At 47.3% G+C, this 19,794-nt stretch overlaps 1 protein-coding gene across 1 annotated transcript in view; it reads left to right on the forward strand.

The window, feature by feature from the left end:
• The window catches only part of LOC103797833 (exocyst complex component 6B), a gene marked incomplete at its 5' end in the record, with an annotated part of 135,509 nt that overhangs the window by 7,981 nt on the left and 107,734 nt on the right, over positions 1–19,794 (forward strand). The window contains 3 exons of the mRNA XM_009070067.1: positions 6,398–6,509; positions 9,280–9,414; positions 11,043–11,222. Coding sequence (XP_009068315.1) covers positions 6,398–6,509; positions 9,280–9,414; positions 11,043–11,222 — 427 coding nt within the window. The remainder of the gene's footprint in view (positions 1–6,397; positions 6,510–9,279; positions 9,415–11,042; positions 11,223–19,794) is intronic.

The raw sequence follows: 19,794 nt of genomic DNA on the forward strand, positions 1-19,794 counted from the left end.
CCCTGCCCAGGGCAGGGGGTTGGGACTAGATGATCTCTAAGGTTCATTCCAACCCCTTAGCATTCTATGATACTAAACCCCATCCAACCTGGCCTTGGACACTTCCAGGGAAGACAGCCCAGGACAATGCTAGCTGTACAAAGAGTGAGGGAACTGCTCCCTGCAAGATATTTCTGAGTCAGTTAGACTAAAGAAGTGAACTTGATTGCCTCAAGACAGATTGTGGTTCACTTGTCATTGGGTCATTTCCCGATAGAACATCTCTGACCTCCACATGGCCTCCCTGGACTGTCCCTCAAGGAATGGGAATTATATCTATGTCCCTCAAGGAAGGGATTCCATGAATGTGTTGTCAAGAAGACTCTGGAGGTTTGGATTTTTGTGCCTTAATGAGTTTCGCTGCTGGTTTGGAGATTTTGTTATTCTTGTTTCTCCTGGGAGTTTATATACAAATAATCTGATTTTTTTTTAAAGCCTGCAAAATGTTCCATGTATTTACCCTCCTTCCTCCATCCCAAGGGGCTTTGATGCTGGCTTTACCCATGTGTATGTGTGTGAGACTGAAAACCAGCTGTATTTGCCAGAAATTGCATGTTGGTGCTTTTTTTCTGCTCTCACTAACAGCTTCAGCTGGGAGAGAGGTATAAAAATGAGCAACAGGATTTTTACTGGAAGGAGAAATCCTTCTTCCCTTCTCTCTGCAGCACCATACTGGAGATAGGTTGGACTGGGGAGAGGGTGTTTTTACCTCCTTTGACAGCTTCATATCCTGGCAGTGGCCTAACACTGGACTTGCTGGAGTGAGTCCAGAGGAGGCCATGGAAATGCTCTGAGGGCTGGAACCCCTATTCTATGCAGCCAGGCTGGGAGCGATGGTGGTGTTCAGCCTGAAGAAGAGAAAGCTCTGGGGAGACCTTAGATCCCCTTCCAGTGCCTGAAGGGGCTCCAAGAATGCTGCAGAGGGACCTGGGACAAGGGCCTGGAGTGCCAGGACAAGGGGGAATGGCTTCCCACTGCCAGTGGGCAGGGATAGATGGGATATTGGGAAGGAATTGTTCCCTGTGAGGGTGGTGAGACACTGGCACAGGTTGCCCAGAGAAGCTGTGGCTGCCCCATCCCTGGGAGTGTTCCAGGCCAGGTTGGATGGGGCTTGGAGCCACCTGGTATAGTGGAAGTTGTCCCTGCCCACAGCATGGGTGGAACTGGATGGTTTTTCAGATCTCTTCCAACCCAAACCATTCTGTGCTTGCTGCAGTGCTGATGTGAAGCTGGAACAGTGTTGTGTGAACTCACCAGATGTTTCAGTGCCTACATAAAGCTACTCAGGGTTTTAGTTCTCTCCCTTTGTGTGAGGGACACTAATTTGCTCAGACACTTTCTCTCCATCTCCTGCTCGAGGATGCAGTAGTTCATTGGTTGATGTGGAAGCACAGGACATTTCTCACCCCACGTTTCATCTCAGCCTTTCAGTGGTGGCAGGTTGTTCTCTGGTGGCTCCCAGGGCTCTTAACCCTTGGGTCACCATGAAACCTCTCAGTTTCTGGAGCCGACACATCGCTCTGATTTCACACGGATGCTGCTCTCACCCAGCCCCTCCCTTGGCACTTCCCTCCCGACTTTTGTGCTCTTCACCATTACCAACTTGATTGGCTTTGTCAGGGAAGGGAAGAAAAGTGTCCCCTTGGGTCCTTCCTCAGGGGTCCCCTCGGACACGTTATTAACATTCCTTTCGACATTGGCTTTTCCAGCCCTTTCTGAGGAGTGCTGTTGTGCTGGGGGATGGGAACTCAGCTCTGGCTTTTCTAGCCAAACATTTGGAATATTTCTCTGAAAACCCCTGTTGACACTTTCTTCATTTCACCCTGACAGCTTGAATTAGGTTTTATTAGGGAGTTTGGCTACAAAGCCGCCAGCAAGTTCTCTTTCTCTTCTCTTTCTTGTTCTTCTTTGCTTGTCATTTCCCTCACACCCTGGAGTGATCAGGGTCAGCCTGTCAGTCACAGGAGGCCTGAAGGTCATGACTACTGCTAGGGGATACAGGACATCAGCTGTCATTAACACAGACAGTTCCCTTCAGGGCTCTGTGCTCTTTTCCTGAAGAACAGAGCCTGTGGCAGCAAATGGAGCTCCTGGGTTTTTCCCTAATTATTTTTCTAAACTAGCTCCTTGTATTTGTTGGATGGGAATGTTCTCCTTTGTGTTGATACTCCAGTGAAGGTTATTTTGCTTTTCAAGTATCTGAAGAAAAGTTTTAACTCACTGTGTGTTTAAGGGGTTGGAATTTTTGTTATTGGCTCTGTTAATTTGATTAGGAGGAAGAAAACCTCCTTTATGTTTTCAGCACTTTTTCCCTTTGTTAAAAGTGTGAGTTCAAGTTGTCTTTAAAAGTAACAACTCACTGGAAGACTTCTGCTTGTTCCAGTGGAATTTCCCATTTGAAAGATAGGGAATATCTTTGAAAACAGTGAGAGGAAGGATGAGGTGGCAGCTCTAATCTAAGGCTTTAAGTCTTTGGTTTTGGGGTGGGTGTTTTTTTTCTGGGAAATAAAGCACAAATTCTGAAAGAAGTTGGGATTGAAGTGCTGAAAATAATAGAAGTACTTAAATTTATTAAAAATAAACTGAAATAAACTCAGAGGTTTGAGTAACTATATCAGGAAGGACCTGTGGAAGTCAGCTCTAAGAGAGAGAAGATAAATGTGCTTTCTGTGCTCATTTTGCTGCTTCTGTGTTACAAGTGAGGTTGTAGTTTTACAGCTACTACTGTTTGTAGACTGAGTGTGTAGGCTTAGTAACAACTACGCCACTACTAACTTCTACCAGTTTGAAGCTCAGATGTGAGCAGTGAGCAGCCACCACCACCACCATTGTTTACTTTGATGTATTGAGGATGGAGATCTGACCTGTCTGCTGAGCTGAGACCCAACCTTTGCATCACACTCAAGTCATGGAATCATGAAATGCTTTGAGTTGGAAGGGACCTTAAAGACCATCTAGTTCCATTCCCTGCCATGGACAGGGACACCTTCCACTAAACCAGGTTGCTCCAAACCCCATCCAACCTGGCCTGGAACACTTGCAGGGATGGGGCAGCCACAGCTTCTCTGTGCAACCTGTGCCAGTGCCTCACCATCCTCACAGGGAAGAAGTTTTTCCCAATATCCCATCTAAGCTTTCCCTCCTGCAGCTTCAGGCCATTCTCCTTTGTCCTATCACTACAAGGCATCCATATCGCTACAAGTTGGCATCGTACCGCTCACTGGTCCCATTACCCTTTGCTTACTGGCGCCAATGGTCTAGACATTGGGTCTGGGCTGCTAGTGTGAACTACTGCTTGGTTCATCATTTCAGCTGGGAGATGCTGGGCAAGGCAAGTCTGACACCCATCACTCCTGTTCCAACCTCACTCACCTCTTCCGTTCAACCGAGGAAGATTTGGGCAATCCCAGTCCAGTGCCTGGTCAAATCCTGCTTTTTGTTTTTCTAGGAATGCCTCCATCTTTTTTTCCTTACTCAGTGTTTGGAGTTCATGGAAGATAGGACAAGAGAAAACAGCCTGAAGTCATGCCAGGGCAGGTTTAGGTTGTATGTTAGAGGAAGTTTCTTTACTGAAAGGGTGCTCAAGTATTGGAAGGGGTTGCAGAGGGCAGTGGTGGAGTCATCTTCCCTGGAGGGATTTAAAAGCCATGTGGATGTGGCACTTGAGGACATGATTTAGTGGTGACGTTGACAGTGCTGGGGGAAAGATTGGACTCAGTGATCTCAGATGGCTTTTCCAACCCAAAGATCCTGTGATTCTATGGTAAGAGTCAAAAATTGGTGCTCGTATGCAGAGAAAGTTCAGTCAGAAGAGCTCCGAAGAACTAAAAGCAGCCTGGAACTGCTGAGCAGTATCATTAAGCACTACTTGTTCATGCCCTGGAGGCTGTCACGGTTGGCATGTTCCTGCAGCTGAAGTGAGTGATTAAAGGAACCCTTTGATTTCAGAGTGTTCCTTGACACAAGAACCTTGTGCCGTCAGCACTGGCTGTGGCGTCTTGCAGTGGCACCACTGCTGCCAGGAGTGTGACTGTCCTGGGGCGTGCACACAGCCAGGCACTGCTGCCTGCTTTAGTTGTGATGTCCTGATGACAGGCTGACATTGGAGTTAAACCCCCAAACCTTTGCAGTGTGGTGTATCTGATTGCCGTGTTGGTTTAGTGAGGAAAGCTGCTGTCGTGGCCAAATCCCCATGTTTGTCATCTCTGCTTTCTCCAGTAGGTGCCTAGAGTTCCAGCCACCAGCTCCAACCTCCACTGTCCTGAGAGGCAGGCTCTGGGACTCCCTATATACTGTATTTTAGGATTTCCCAGGGATCACAGAATCATGGAATGGTTTAGGTTGGAAAGGATCTTAAAGCTCATCTCGTTCCATCCCCTGCCATGGGCAGGGACACCTTCCACTAGAGAAATACAAACATGACTTCGCTCAGGCATGTGAGTGGGGAGCAATATTTGCCACTTCTCCAGAGAATTTGGGGAATTTCAGTGCAGTTCTCATGCAGCAGCACAAGGAAGGTCCTGAATAACTACCAGAATTAAGTTGACTGTAGGATACCAGTGTGGGGGAAGGATGAGTGGTTCTGGGAGGCTACTGGGTTGCTCTTGGCAAAGGCTGTCTTGCTTTGCAGATACACTGAGCCAAGATTACAAATTTGGGAGCTGGCAGCTGGACAAGGGCTGGCAGTGCCCATCCCCACACCAGCAGGCACCCTAATAGCAGCATCCCAACATTCCCCACCTTCCTCACCAGCACTGAGGGAACTTCAAGCTTTGCTTTTGTTTCTCATGTCAATCTCTGCTGTGTAATGTGGCTCATTTGTCAGGGAGAACAGGAGACGGAGCCAAAGGTCATAGGCTTGTTTTACCAGGAGCCTCAAAGTTATTAACACTTCTCAGACGTCCCAGTGGAAATTCTCTGTGCCCTCCCCTGCCTGTCACTGTGCTGCCAGAGACAAAGCTCCGTGGTGTCAGGGCTAATGCAGGGCCAAGGACAGATCAAAGGAGCCTGTGACAGGGTGGGGTTCCAAAACCTCCTGCAGAAAGGAGAGGTTACACCTTGCTAGGGTTCAGGTTGGAGGGGACAAAGCCAAACCCCCACATTTCAGTGATGCTGCAGCTGCAACCACCTGGCAAAGGGCAGGAATTTGTTGCAAGAGTTTCCAGTCTGAGGCTCTGAGAGCTCTGTTGAGGCAGTAACAGCAGAAGGACATGGAGCTGCTGGAGTGAGTGCGGAGGAGGCCATGGAGATGCTCCAAGGACTGGAGCACCTCTGCTCTGGAGCCAGACTGGAAAAGCTGGGGGCATTCAGTCTGGAGAAGAGAAGCTCCAGGGAGACCTAAGAGCCCCTTCCAGTGGCTAAAGGAGCTCTAAGAAAGCTGCAAAGGGACCTGGGACAAGGAATGGAGGGACAGGACAAAGGGGAATGGGTTCCCACTGCCAGAGGGCAGGGGTAGATGGGATATTGGGAAGGAATTCTTGGCTGTGAGGGTGGTGAGGCACTGGCACAGTTTGCTCAGAGAAGCTGTGGCTGCCCCATCCGTGGAAGTGTTCCAGGCCAGTTTGGATGGGGCTTGGAGCACCCTGTTTTAGTGTAAGGTGTCCCTGCCAATGGCAGGGGGATGGAGTGGAATTAGATGGACTATATAAAGTCCCTTATAACCCAAGCTATTCAACGATTCTGTGATTTACTTAAAGCCATGAGAAGGCTGGGAAGGGATTTTGGGGGTTTGGGAACTTCTTAAAGCACCGTTAGACATGCTGTTTTGAAGTATTACTGTGAAACGTTTGGTTGGAAAACAATGGAATCACAGTGTTGTTGCACAAAGCAAGAAACACTTTATATTGTGGAGAAAAGGAACTTTTTTTGCTGTTGGTTTTGAATTTTGCCCATTTGATTTTGGACAATGTTATATATCTTAATTAAAGTAGAAGGACTTCAGGGAGCACCAGAGAGGAGCCAAGGGGGAGCTGTGAAAGGATGGGGAACAGTTCCCATTTACAGGTGATGTTTGAGGTGGTGTCAGCCCATTCCCTTTTGCCAGGGAGAGGGAGGTGCAGGGAGGTGGCTTGGTCACATGGGTTAGTGCTGATGCTGTGGGTTGTTCTTCCCTGAGCTGGACCATTCCCTCCAAGAGAGGCTTTGGGATGTAGGTTTAGCATGTGTTATCCACGTTTCTTTCCAAAACATGCCCAAAAAGTCCTAAATTGTTGGTATATATCAGTATGTCATCACCTGTGAGCAGTGCATGGATGATGTATAAGGCAGAGGAGTGCTGAGAAGGAGGAGGATGAGGTCTGCAGGTGATTTTCCTTTCATGGAACATTTTGCAAAACTCTCTTTCAATTCTGCTTTGCAGCTCCACTGAAGTTGATGATATGATCAGGAAATCTACAAACCTGCTGCTGACCCGAACACTGAGCAACTGCTTACAGAATGTCATCAAGAGGAAAAACGTCGGGCTGACGGAGGTGGGATGTGACTGCCGGGAAGTCCGTGGGCATGGACTGACAGGACAAGGGAGAATGGCTTTCCACTGCCAAAAGGCAGGGTTAGATGGGATATTGGGAAGAAATCCTTCCCTGTGAGAGTGGTAAGGCACTGGCACAGGTTGCCCAGAGAAGCTGTAATGTTTATAAGACAAGGCACTGTGCATGGAAGTAAAATGCCTTGAACTTTGCACCAACTATGGCCTTGATCACACTGGGAGGGAACGAAGTGGAAAACAACCATCATGGAAACATCATATGAGCACCAAAGTCACCTTCTTTAGGTCTGCACAAATCTTGTCTGTGCTTGGATAATGTCCCCTTGCTTTTGGAACAGCTGAGCATGTTTTGCTGGAGCTGATGCCACTTGTCACTCACTAGGGTTTGACATCCATCACTTCCAGCTTACAGGTGGGAGAGCTAAGGCAGTGCCAGGACAAGGCAGAATGGCTTCCCAATGCCAGAGGGCAGAGTTAGATGAGATATTGGGAAGGAATTGTTCCCTATGATGGTGGTGAGGCACTGGCGCAGATTGCCCAGAGAAGCTGTCTCTGACCCATTCCTGGAAGTGTCCCAGGCCAGGTTGGATGGGGCTTGGGGCAACCTGGTGTAGTGGAAGGTGTCCCTGCCCATGGCAGGGAGTTGGAACTAGTTGATGTTTAATGTTTCTTCCAACCCAAACCAGTCTGTGATTGTCTAATTTCCAAGGCAGAGTGGCAGAAGGACATTTTGTCCCTTGGAACTTCTTAAAGCACCGTTAGACATGCTGTTTTGAAGTATTACTGTGAAACGTTTGGTTGGAAAACAATGGAATCACAGTGTTGTTGCACAAAGCAAGAAACACTTTATATTGTGGAGAAAAGGAACTTTTTTTGCTGTTGGTTTTGAATTTTGCCCATTTGATTTTGGACAATGTTATATATCTTAATTAAAGTAGAAGGACTTCAGGGAGCACCAGAGAGGAGCCAAGGGGGAGCTGTGAAAGGATGGGGAACAGTTCCCATTTACAGGTGATGTTTGAGGTGGTGTCAGCCCATTGCTGCAGCACAAACACTATTTGGGATTTTCTTTTCATGATCCATACTTTTTTTGTGCACAAAGTCAGATTTCTGAAGTTTAATACACTTAAATCATGGCTGGTTGGGAGGATGTAATCCCCAGGGCAGGTGGATTCCTCAGTGGTACCTCGAGGTTGGTATTAAACAGATAGGTATTACTTCAGTTGTTTAATTGTTTGAACTGTAGAAATGTGTCCTGTTCTGTGGACACTGTAAATTCTCTACAGAAGTGAGTTTGGAAAGCTTAGGAGTGGAGTTTGGAGAGTTTAGAAGGTGGTTTTGGGGAGTTCAGTGCTTTTACTGCTATGTATTTACACCTGATGCTTCCTCAGCCCTTTATCTCACAGTATGGAATCTCTTTGCTCCCTGAGGGCAAATTCCTCTTCCCCCCTGCTGCTCCACAGAGGAATGCAACACTCTCCCTGCACTATCCATCCCCAAAATGGTCCTTTTTTGCTGCTGTCACCAATGTTTCCTCAGTGTGGTTGCGTGTAGGAAGGGCAAACCCAGTACCACAGTTCCCTTAGCTGCTTTTGCCCAGGGAAGTTATTAGTTTGATTTCTTAAGAACAAAAATGTGACTGAAATCAAGTGTTGGCTGGAAGGGACCTCTGTAGGTATTAGTGTGTTAAAGGGTTGGAATGGACCTTAGAGATCTTCTAGTCCCAACTTCCTGCTCTGGGCAGGGACACCTCCCACCAGATCAGGTTGCTCAAGGCTTTATCCAACCTGGCTGTGAACACTGCTAGGGTTGGGGCATCCACAACATCCCTGGGCAACCTGTGCCGGTGTCTCACCACTTTCCACTGGGAGTGGGATCATTGCTCACTTGGATCATGTCATCTGGGACTTCATTTCAACCAAATAGAGGCCCCACAGCTTCTCTGGGCACCTTGTTCCATTTCTGCACTACCTTCCTAATGTCTCTTTTCCTTCCTAAACCACACTGAACCCCCCAGACTGTGACCATCACCCTTTTCATGTCATCCAGCACGAGCAAGATTTGAGCCCTGTGACCTTTGAGGTGTTACTTCCATATTTCTTTGCCTGCAACACTGAAATTGCTGATTACTTCATCTCATCTGCTGATTAATCCATCTCATTTGCTGACTAATCCACTTCATGCAGATTTGGAAGTGTTTCAAAACCATTTCTGAGAAGGAGTTGACTGCAGACTGCCACACCATACTCCAGCAATGAAATTATATTAACCCAGAGCATGAAATGCCTTCTGGGTCTGTAAGGGATCTGCTGGTCACTCACAGCACCCTTGCAGAAGTAAAAACCTTGTGGTTTCTTTGTTCAGTGCCTCAGTTGGTGTCACTCAAGGTATGGGTTGGTTAGGGTTCATTGCCAAACATAAGACATGTGATTTGTCATGGCATTTTCTTGGTGAGCCTGTTGTGTTTGACATGAGCTCTGAGTGACAGCTGAATGTAAGCAAGTCAGGGGAAAAAAGTTGTCTTTTGTGGTGTTAGTGGCTGTCATGGGAAATGCTTTTCCCCCAAAATTATCTTTGATGTGAGTTTCTGGGGCTGTTAAAGGAGGAGAGGCTTTGAGCGTGCAGCAAAGCTCAGTGTGTTTGCACAATGTCAGCTTGTCATGCCAGAACTCCTAGGAAATTGGCATCCACTCACCTTGGCACGTCCTTGGCTTCAGGAGCACCATGGCTGAAACCTTTTTTTGCCTTTACAGCTTGTCCAGATTATTATAAACACAACCCATTTGGAGAAATCTTGCAAGTTCCTGGAGGAATTCATCACCAACATCACCAATGTCTTGCCAGAAACTGTCCACACCACCAAGCTCTACGGGACCACAACCTTCAAGGTGAGAAGGCTCTGGGGAGGTGCTTTTGGTGGCTGCTTGGAGAGAACCTGCCTCAAAGCAGATGGATATGGTGTTGGAGGGAGCTGAGCTGAGCCAAAAGGTCATTTTGGCATATTTTGGGAAAGTTAGGCTGTTGCTTTTGAGTTCGCCCTTCAGAGTATTACTTGTGTTGAGATCATGAGGGTCTGTGGCCATAATTTAGAGGCTGTGACTGCAGAACTGATTGTCTGAAGGATTAAGCAGCTTTTAAACAAAAGCCTGATATTATCCTTAGTATTTATTATTATTATATATTTTCAAATTAATTTCCATTTTGCTCTTGAAATTGCACACAGTGTTACACGTCTGGCCATGGCCATGACCTCTCCTCTTTTACTCAAGAGGAGAATAGATTTCTAGACCTTATTTCTGCATCTTTCCACTCCTTTTAGGACTATCCCCTCCAAATCAAGGCTGACAGAAACTCCTAGACTTCCTAGTCTTTAAATCCTAACCCAGGAGTGTTCACTCAGATACTTTATATGATACCTCAAGGCCATGACTGGGTCCAGCATGGGCTATTTGGATTGTGGCCCATGGCTGGAGAGCTGGAGATGGGAACAGTAGGGAATTGGTTAGTTGAGGTTTGCCCTTGGGATAACTCAGCAAGAGACTAAGGTCTTATGTCCCCAGGGAAGTCCATCCTGGCATCATTTAAGTATTTGGCCTAAAGGCGAGTTTCCTGTCCTTATTCTGGCAGGGAGGCTCCTCTGTGACCTACCTGCCCCGTACACCTGCACGCAGTTTGGTGGGTCTTAACCCTTTTCCGTACAGGATGTTCCTCTCCCATCTCTCTTCCATTCTCCACTAGATATAGCAACCATTCAGGATCTGAAGGTGCCTACAGGGAAGCTGCAGAGGAACTCAGGGTTAGGTACTACAGTGACTGGAGAAGGAGTAATGGGGAGGAATTGAAAGAGGGAGATTTAGATGAGAGATGAGGAAGAAGTTTTTCCCTGTGAGGGTGGTGAGACACTGGCACAGGTTGCCTGGGGAAGCTGTGGCTGCCCCAGCTCTGGCAGTGTTCAAAGCCAAGTTGTATAAAGCCTTGAGCAGCCTGCTCTGGTGGGAGGTGTCCCTGCCCAGGACAGGGGGTTGGGATTAGATGATCTCTAAGGTCCATTCCAATCCCTTAACATTACATTCTACGATGATTCGTCCTCCTGGTCCCTAGGTTGCATCAGAGGCAAAATCCAGCTTGATCCTGCGCAACACTGACCTGGTGGCACTTGTCCCACAGGTCTGAGCTGACCTGAGGCTGTAGCAGCCCTGTAGTTGCCTTTGGGATGTGCTACCTTTAGGGCTAGAGGCTGGCTCAATCCCACATCCTGTTCCTTGTGTAGACTTCGGGTATGGAGTCCTCCTGGTCCCTAGGTTGCATCAGAGGCAAAATCCAGCTTGATCCTGCGCAACACTGACCTGGTGGCACTTGTCCCACAGGTCTGAGCTGACCTGAGGCTGTAGCAGCCCTGTAGTTGCCTTTGGGATGTGCTACCTTTAGGGCTAGAGGCTGGCTCAATCCCACATCCTGTTCCTTGTGTAGACTTCGGGTATGGAACCTCCATCCCATGTGAGGTGTTGTTCTGCAGGACGCTCGCCATGCAGCTGAGGAGGAGATCTACACCAACCTGAACCAGAAGATTGACCAGTTCTTGCAGCTGGCAGACTACGACTGGATGGCCATGGAGCCAGGCAGCAGGGCCAGTGACTACCTTGTGGATCTCATTGGCTTTCTACGCAGCACCTTCGCAGTCTTCACCCACCTGCCGGTGAGACATCGCTTTCCTTTCGTTTTCAGTCTGGGAGCGCAGATGTTCCAGTATGCAGTTGTTGCTGAAACTTGATGCAGTGTGGTGGAAATCCACAACCAGGAAGGCTGTGGATGCCCCAATCCTGGCAGTGTTCAAAGCCAGGTTGGATAAATCCTTGAGCTACCTGATCTGGTGGGAGGTGTCCCTGCTCAGGGCAGGAGGTTGGGGCTAGATGATCTCTAAGGTCCATTCCAACCCCTTAACATTCTATGATTCTATGAAATGGGGCCTTAGGCTGTCAAGTGCTATGAAGTAAAAATGATTTTTAAAGGTATTTCATGTGCTATGAGAGATTGAGCTTCAGTGAGAGTCACCCAAATGCTTGCAGGTCTAATTGTATGTGATCGAGGGCAATACCACAATCCACCATGGACCAGTCACTTCCCACCTATAATTTGGTTATTTAACTCTCAACTTAATGTTCATCCAGGATTTTTTTTCCAAGAATTCCGGTCTATGGGTGTCTTACTTGAACTCCAGAGACATTTCCAAGTGTTTGTCAAGTCACTGATGCCTTCCATCAAAATATGCTCCATTGGAAGGCAACATATGTTTCTTTCCTTTCTCTGCTGTCTAAACTGTGCCTGTGTTTATGCTGTTACTGCCATCAAAAATGTGCTTTATGTTGATTTCTTTGCAGTTGGCTGAGTTGGCTCCTTGGATAGGAAAAATACAATCATCAGGGAGTTTCATTTTTGCTCAAGCAGCTTTTTCCCCCCTTTAAATGAGATTTGTTTGAGCTGTCTTGATAGATACTTAGGAGGATCTGCAATCAGGTACTTAGAAACAGCAAATCCTCTGAGCTCTGAGTTGTTCTAAGAGCAATTTCAGGTCTTTCTTGCTGGGACTGTGATTTTTTTGTTGTTACTGGTGCCCAGGATTGTACACACCCTGGGCACACTGAGCGTCTTCCATGAGCTTGAACATAAATAGGAGGAGAAGACTCAGGATTCCACAGTGGCACTTTCCTTCATTCTGCTTGTTTGTGCCCTGTGATTCCTCTTCTGGAAGGATGTTCCAGCCCTCCAGAGCTGCTTTAGGAGGTGTTACAGCCCCAAAACTGTGCAGCCTCATGTCTTTGGGTGTCTCTAACCCAGCAGGAAGATCTGGTAGCAGGATGGAGCTAAGGACTGATTTGCTGTGGAACTACCAAAAAAGACAAGTGTCTTTCCTGGTTCTCTGCACCTGGAGGTGTTGTTGAGGAGAAATTGCTTTCTTGGCTCTATTGGCACTGGAAGTGTTGTCTCCAGTGCAGAGAGGTCAGGAGGGCTTTCATCCATCTTCTTGGCCAGATTTGTTGCCAAAAACTCTCATCTGTTGGCAGCCAAGCAATGTGGCTGGTGGCCACACAAGCAAGCATGGGGCAGGTGCTCTTTGGATTCAAGAGGTGCTTGGAGATAGTTGGATTCCACAGTTGCTGTATTCCTCCTTAAAAAGGGAGATGTGGCTCCCCAGGGGTGGTTTATCACCTGGAGATCACTTCCAGGAATTGTCCTGGGAGTATTAGAAGCAAGTAATGGAACTTGACAGGGAGATTGGTCTCTGCACTGGAGCATGAAGCATGGCTAGCAGGAGAGATGAGGATGTGGAGAGATGCCCACAATGATTTATGAGGTGGACTTGGAGTGATTTATCTTCCTTAAATATTAATGTTGCCTTTTTGAGTGAGTCAGAATTGTTTTGGAGACTGGGAGGACACTAATTGGTCTAAAAATCACCCAGACACATTGAAGTAGCATTTTCTCTTCCAGACCTGGATTAGAAAGGACTCAACCGAGGGGAGGAGATCAGTTACATTTGCTGTGCAGTATCTTCAAAGCCTTGCACAACACTGATCCTCCTAACAGCCTTGTGAGATGGGGAGGCACCTCAGTGAGGTTCTGCAGTCTGATCTAGTTCAAAGCTTTGTAGGAGATGTAGGTCTGGAATGTTTTGTTATATATTGGAGTTTCTTCCATTAGAGGAGTGTGAAGATGAACTGAATGTTGCTGGTGGATCCTCATGTCCCCTTGCAGGTGGGTGAGAGCAATCCAGAAAGAACCAGGGTGGATCTGAAAGATCTTCAGCTCCCTTGGTGTCTCATCCTTACAGGGTTCAAAGGCTTTTTTCCAGTGGTTATTCAGGAACAGTTTAAAATTCCTGCACTTTGCTAAGGAAATGCAGGAGATAGGGTGTGGAAGTGCCCACACCTGTCTGAGGCAATGCAGATGTGTCAGGGGAGGTTTAGGTGAATATTAGGCAAAGGTTCTTCTCCCAGAGGGTGGTTGGGCACTGGAAGAGTTCCCCAGGGCAGGGGTCACAGCCCCAAGCTTGACAGAGCTCAGGGAGTCTTTGGACAATGCTCTCAGGAACATGCTGGGATTCTCAGGAGTGTCCTGTGCAGGGCCTGGAGTTGAACTTAATGATACTTGTGAGTCCCTTCCAACTCCAGATATTCTGTGATTCCGTGCTAGGGGCAAGGTAGAACTGTTTCTATACTGCCACCCCAAATCTAGCCCAGATTATCTGTGCGAGAGCTGATGATTCAGCGTAATAGAGTGATCAAGTTCTGTAGCATTATGGTCTCAGGAATTGCTGCCCTGTTTGAGATGAGTTTCCAGTCTGGTCCAACTATAAAAGACAGGATTTCCACACTGTGAGTAGTTCATGAAGAAGAGAACCTGAAGGGGTCCTGCAAGAAAGATGGAGAGGGACTTTTTACCAGAGCCTGGAGTGGCAGGACAAGGGGGAATGGCTTCCCACTGACAGTGAGTAAGTTTAGATTGGGTATTAGGAGAAAATTCTTCACTGTGAGTGTGGTGAGGCACTGGCACAGGTTGCCCAGAGACGTTATGGCTGGTCCATCATTCAAAGTGTTCCAGGCCAGGTTGGATGAGTCTTGGAGCAACATGGTCTAGTGGAAGGTGTCCCTGCCCATGGCAGAGGGGCTGGAATAAGGTGATCTTGAAGGTTCTGTCCAACCCAAACTGTTCTGTGATTCTCAGAGCAAGTCACTATGCACCATCCATGGAGGAGCATCCTTGGTGCATCTTCTAATTCCTAGAAATGGACTCTGCTGCACTATCCCTTTGTGTCCTCATTTGCTGGTATGGAAATGCCCCTGTTCTCCAGTGCTGATATTTGAGCACCTTCATGTTCAATTTATACTATTTTTAAAGAGTCAAAAGTGTTCTCCTGGTATTGGAAGTTGCAGTTTTTATGGAAGAAAAGAGTGTCAGTGTCAGGAGCTGAGCAAGTGTCAGGAGCTGAGCAAGTGTCAGGAGCTGAGCTGCTCAGCTGCCTTTTGTCCCTTCGGTAATTACACCTTCACCTGCTGATCAAAGCAGCTCAGCCTGGGCATGTCGGTGGTTACTGTGCTAAAATTACACCAGGACGAAGTGTCAGCCAGGAATAGAGCAGAGCCAAAGTCCTGAGCCTGCAGAAAGGCAGGGGAGTCCTCACCATGCAGGGTGTGAGTAATCCCATTGTCCTACAATGCTGCAGGAAACCTCCCTGGGGTCAAGACTCCACCTTGCCCCAAGGCAGGTCAAGTGACCTTGGAAGGTCTGTGTGACTCAACACTTTGAAGAGGGGTGAAGAGGTGCTGAGAGAGCTGAAAGGCAGCTCCAAGCCAAGATTTGGGCATTAGGTTATGTGCTTTGGATGCATGAGGCTGAATTTTCCCTTTGTTTCTTGGGAATCCTAGTATGGTTGAGGGAGCTCTGTAGACTGGTTCAGGTTGGAAGGGACCTTTAAAGGACATCTTGTGCCACCTGCTTGCAATAAACTGGGGCATCTTTGAGATTCAGATTAAATGTTAGGAAAAATGTCTTCTCTGTGGTGGTTAGGCACTGGAATAGGTTTGCCCAGGGGCGTGGTGGAGTCACCATCCCTGGAAGTGTCTCAGAGGCATCTGGATCTGGCGCTGGAGGATATGGTTTAGGGATTACAGCAGAGTGGCAGGTTAATGGGTGGACTTGATAATCTTAGAGGTCACCTCCAACCATGATGATTCTATGACTTTGTCTTCAATTAGATCAGCCGCTCACAGCCCTGTCCAGCCTGGCCTTGAATTTTTCCAGGGATGGGGCATCCACCACCTCTCTGGGCAGTCAGGTTATCTGGTTCAAGTAGCAAAGGCAATCCAGACCACAATCCTGACTCAGGGCCTAAAGAGTCTCTGCTTTCTCTAGTGTCCACACAGGAATTGAAATCCATGATTTTTCCTTTAGATCATCAGAGTAGACATTGTGTGAGATGATGAAAACCACTGGATTAGAGGAATTCGTGGAATTTATCTGCATTTTGCAGCATTACTCCAGGTTGCCGAGCCCCTGTTGGTGCCCAAAGAAGGAGAAAAGTTCCCAGTGGGATTCCCAGGGTTTTGGTGCATCCCAGTGATGTGTGAAATGTTTCTGGTGGTTTAGAGCCACAATTTGAAAATTCTCCACTAAGTGCCCAAAATGTCTCAAAGCAAATGAAACACTGATGGAAATCAAAGTTGAACTAACATTTTGGCTTTCAAGGCTTCCCTCTTCCTGCACTAACCAGGGAGAGGTGTTTGCTGCTGTGGAGCTGATTAATCTGGGATATTTGTGTCCCCTTTAAAAGAAAAACACTCTTCTTTTTTTAAGGAAAAAATCTTTTAGGGAAAAAGAAGTATGGGGGGGAAAGGTGGTTTCTGGTTTTCAGCAAGTAAAGGGCCACGGCCTCCAAAAATGAACATTTCCAGCATAATCCTTTGAAAAGAATGACTGAAAAAGCCTTTTGTCTTTGATGGCTGCTTGTTGTTTTTATTTCTTGTTAGACAAGTTAATGTAAATGGCATTGACAGGGCTACTCCAAACACACTGATTTGTTGACATTAAGCTCCTCAAAGATGGAGGGTTGTGTCAACACCTCCAGTGAACTGTCAGGTTAACAAAGCAAGGATGTTTTCTTGGGGGAGGGGAGGGGAGCTGGGGGCAGGGGGGTGTTTTGTTTTTATTTTAAGTTTCCTTTAATCCTCTGTTAGTCTTGTATCTTGATAACCTCCTCTGGAAGGTAATCAGGGCAGGTCAAGAGGTGATGCTGACCCGGGAAGGGGAAGCAATCTTTCAGCGATCGAACAAACTCTAACCTCTGCAGTCCTGAGCAGTTCAGTGTGAGCTCTCTGCAAAAGAGGGTTTTCTTTCTCCCTATTTTTTTCCCTTTTGTGCTTATTTTTGCCAGATGGCAGCACAGATTTCAGCTGAAGCCACTGAACACCACGGCCACTCTGCCTGCAATGTTTTTGCCTTCTATTGGCATCTCTTCCCGCTTGCACAGGAACACACCGCCCCAGCAGCTCTTGCTCTGCTAGAAAGAGCCTTACAAGTGTTTATTTTCTTTTTCAAGTGAACAATTACCTATGTTTTTTCTTGCAAAAGTCCAATCCCTCTATAATATATGTAAGCCAAGGCACTGTGCATGGAAGTAAAATGCCTTGAACTTTGCACCAACCACAGCCTTGACCACACTGGAAGGGAACGAAGTGGAAATAACCATCATGAAAACATCATATGAGCACCAAAGTCACCTTCTTTAGGTCTGCACAAATCTTGTCTGTGCTTGGATAATGTCCCCTTGCTCTTGGAAGAGCTGAGCAAGTTTTACTGGAGCTGATGCCACTTGTCACTCACTAGGGTTTGACATCCATCACTTCCAGCTTACAGGTGGGAGAGCTAAGGCATGGGGATGTTGATGTGCAGAGCATGCAGGAAGGGACTTTGCACAAGAGCCTGAAGGGACAGGACAAGGGGGAGTGGCTTCCCACTGCCAGAGGGCAGGGTTAGATGGGACATTGGGAAGAAATTCTTGGCTGTGGGGGTGTTGAGGCACTGGCACAGGTTGCCTAGAGCAGCTGTTGCTGTCCCATCCCTGGAAGTGTCCCAGGCCAGGTTGGATGGGGCTTTGAGCCACTTGGTCTAGTGAGAGGTGTCCCTGCCCATGACGGGGTAGAACTAGGTGATCTTCAAGGTCGCTTCCAACCCAAAGCACATCCATTCTGTGATAATTAATGACAATAAAATTAGTCTTGTGGTATTTTGATTTCCTCCTCATCCTCATTAAACCAGGTTCAAAGATCCCATATTCTGCTTGTTTAATACTTTGCCAGCTGTTGAACACCTGGTGCCTTTTTGGAGCATTGGTGAGTTGTAGGCACCTATGATGACTATTGTGAATCTCTCTGCCTTTCTCCTAATGCTTTGCTCTCTTCTGCATTTGACTTTCAACTCCCTGTGTTGTCCTCTGTAGGGGGATGTAGATGGCCACTCTAGAATGTCGGTGAGTACGAGACTGCGTGTCGTGCGTGTTCGGTCTGCTCTGCTCGCAGCTCCAGTGTGAAAGGGGGAGTTGAACCAGAAGAGGTCCTTCACCTCAGAAAGGAGGAAAGGAAAGATTGGTTAAAAGTTTAAATCAATAGGATAAGTAATTCTATGATTCTGTGTTAAAGAAGAGGCCAAGGGAAAAGGGTTTCCTTCCTGATGGGTCACCCAGAAGTGTGTTGTTGCAGCAGCATTGCTAAACTGTTGAAGATGTGTCATTTAAATGGGTCCTTTTATCCCTTGTGTATGCCTAAATTTGCAGATAATTAGGGTAAATGCCTGTCATTAGGGAAGGCATGATGGGTTCTTCACCCTCTGCTTGAAAGAGAAAAGATGTTGGTAAAATCTCTCATTGATCCCTGTGTTCTGTTGAGGTAAATCCCTCTTGGGGATTTCAGCCTGATGGTCCTCATGGAGGTGCTCCAACCCAGATCTTGGACTCTTCAGCCTTCACTCTGACTAGATTGGAAGTGTTCAAGGCCAGGTTGGATGCTTGGAGCAACCTAATCTAGTGGAAGGTGTCCCTGCCCATGGCAGTGGTTGGAACATAATGGGCTTTAAGATCCTTCCAACTCAAACTATTCTGTGATATTATCCAGCAGATAGTGCGGATTCTTGACATTTGCTCCCTCCCTGTTTGGATTAGGGCAGTTGCACCAAAACCAGCAAAGGACACCTTTGGGACTTGCCTTCTGGTTCAACAAACCCTCTGATTGTTGTCATTTCTGCTTGTTCCATGTGCAGGAGGAAAATCTGTGGCATTTCCATGGACAGATCGCAAACAAAGTGATCTCAAGCCACCTTGTTTCCTCTATTCCCATGTCTGCAAGCCAAGGCACATGCCAGCAAAGCCTGCCATAGATTTTGGTTGAGTGAAGCCCTGCTTGATGCAGAGCCTTGACCTCAGCTTCTGCTTTCCAGCCTTGAACCTCTGCTCTGTGTTTTAGCTCCAATCTGCCACAGCAGTATTAATATTTCATGCCACAGTTGGATGCTTGTCCCCCTTTTCCTGGAAAATGAGCATAGCTAAGCCTTGAGTATTTGCAGGCTGTGGGCACCTGGGGCTTTCTAAGTCAACATGAAAGTCTCAAATCAACACCAGCTTCTGGGAAGAAAGAGCCTTGTTAAAGCAGTTAGAGGCCAACTCCCATTGAAGCCGAGGCGCGTTGCTGGCAGGGCTGGGAGTAGGCAGGGATGCTTTGGACCTCCCTCACAGCTTTCCAGGGGCAGTGTTCAATGTTGACCATCCTATATGGTGTCCTTAGGGCATAGCCTAAGAGAGACAGAGATGCAAAAAGCACTCTTGCCTCTGGCTTTTCAAGCCTTTTAGCCATTTTGAAGCCAGATGGATTTATTTCTTTAATTGAATCCAGGGCCTAGACAGCTCTGGAGTCAGCTTCCTATGGAGAGGGGTGCATTAGTTTCATTAAGGTAAATCAATGGAAAATAATACCTGGAGGTCCCCTGGAAAGGGTCAGGGATGGAGTAATCCCTTTATATGGTCAGACTTTGCCAGCCTGCTCTTAGTTGGGTTTGTTTTTTGCTGCAACAGATTCTCATTTTCCTTTTAACTCTCCTAATTTTCTGTTCTCCAGGTAGTTGGGATTAATTAGGGGAAGTAAATCACTGATCTGTCTGTCTGAAAGAGATGGGGAAGTAAAAACTGGATTGCACAGAATAGCAGGACAAAGGAGTAATAGGAGTTTAGTATGGCCAGTGGGAAGTGGTTGTGGCTAATCCTGAAAGTTTCTTGGTGGTGTAGATACAGACAGACAAGTAAAAGGGAGTTGCATGGGATGCAGACATGGACAGGGCATGAGCAGCATCCAGAATCCTCCCTGTATGGTCCTCAGGTGATTTCCTCTGCTCTGCAGACATGATCCATGTCTTTTGTGGGGTTGCTTGGACCAGATTACCCTGAAGGCTGGCCAAATTCCTTTAAAACATGGATAACTTGGTGGGGGGAAGATGGGCTGGTGATGAGCAGTACTGATGTGGTCATGTGGTCCAGTGGCTGTGTGCTCCTTTCCTGCTCTTCTCAAATGTCGCCAAAATACTTCCCACAACGAAGGGGTGGAAACAGGAACTGATGGTTGCTTTAAAGCAGGAGCAGAGCACTGAATTCCCATGGATTTAGCAGTGTTGGCTGGGGGAAGGCTGACCTCTGATTAACCCAGGAGTGCAAGTTAACTCCAGTCTGGGTA

The sequence above is a fragment of the Acanthisitta chloris genome, unplaced genomic scaffold (assembly GCF_000695815.1).
Source record: "Acanthisitta chloris isolate BGI_N310 unplaced genomic scaffold, ASM69581v1 scaffold6762, whole genome shotgun sequence".
NCBI lineage: Eukaryota > Metazoa > Chordata > Aves > Passeriformes > Acanthisittidae > Acanthisitta > Acanthisitta chloris.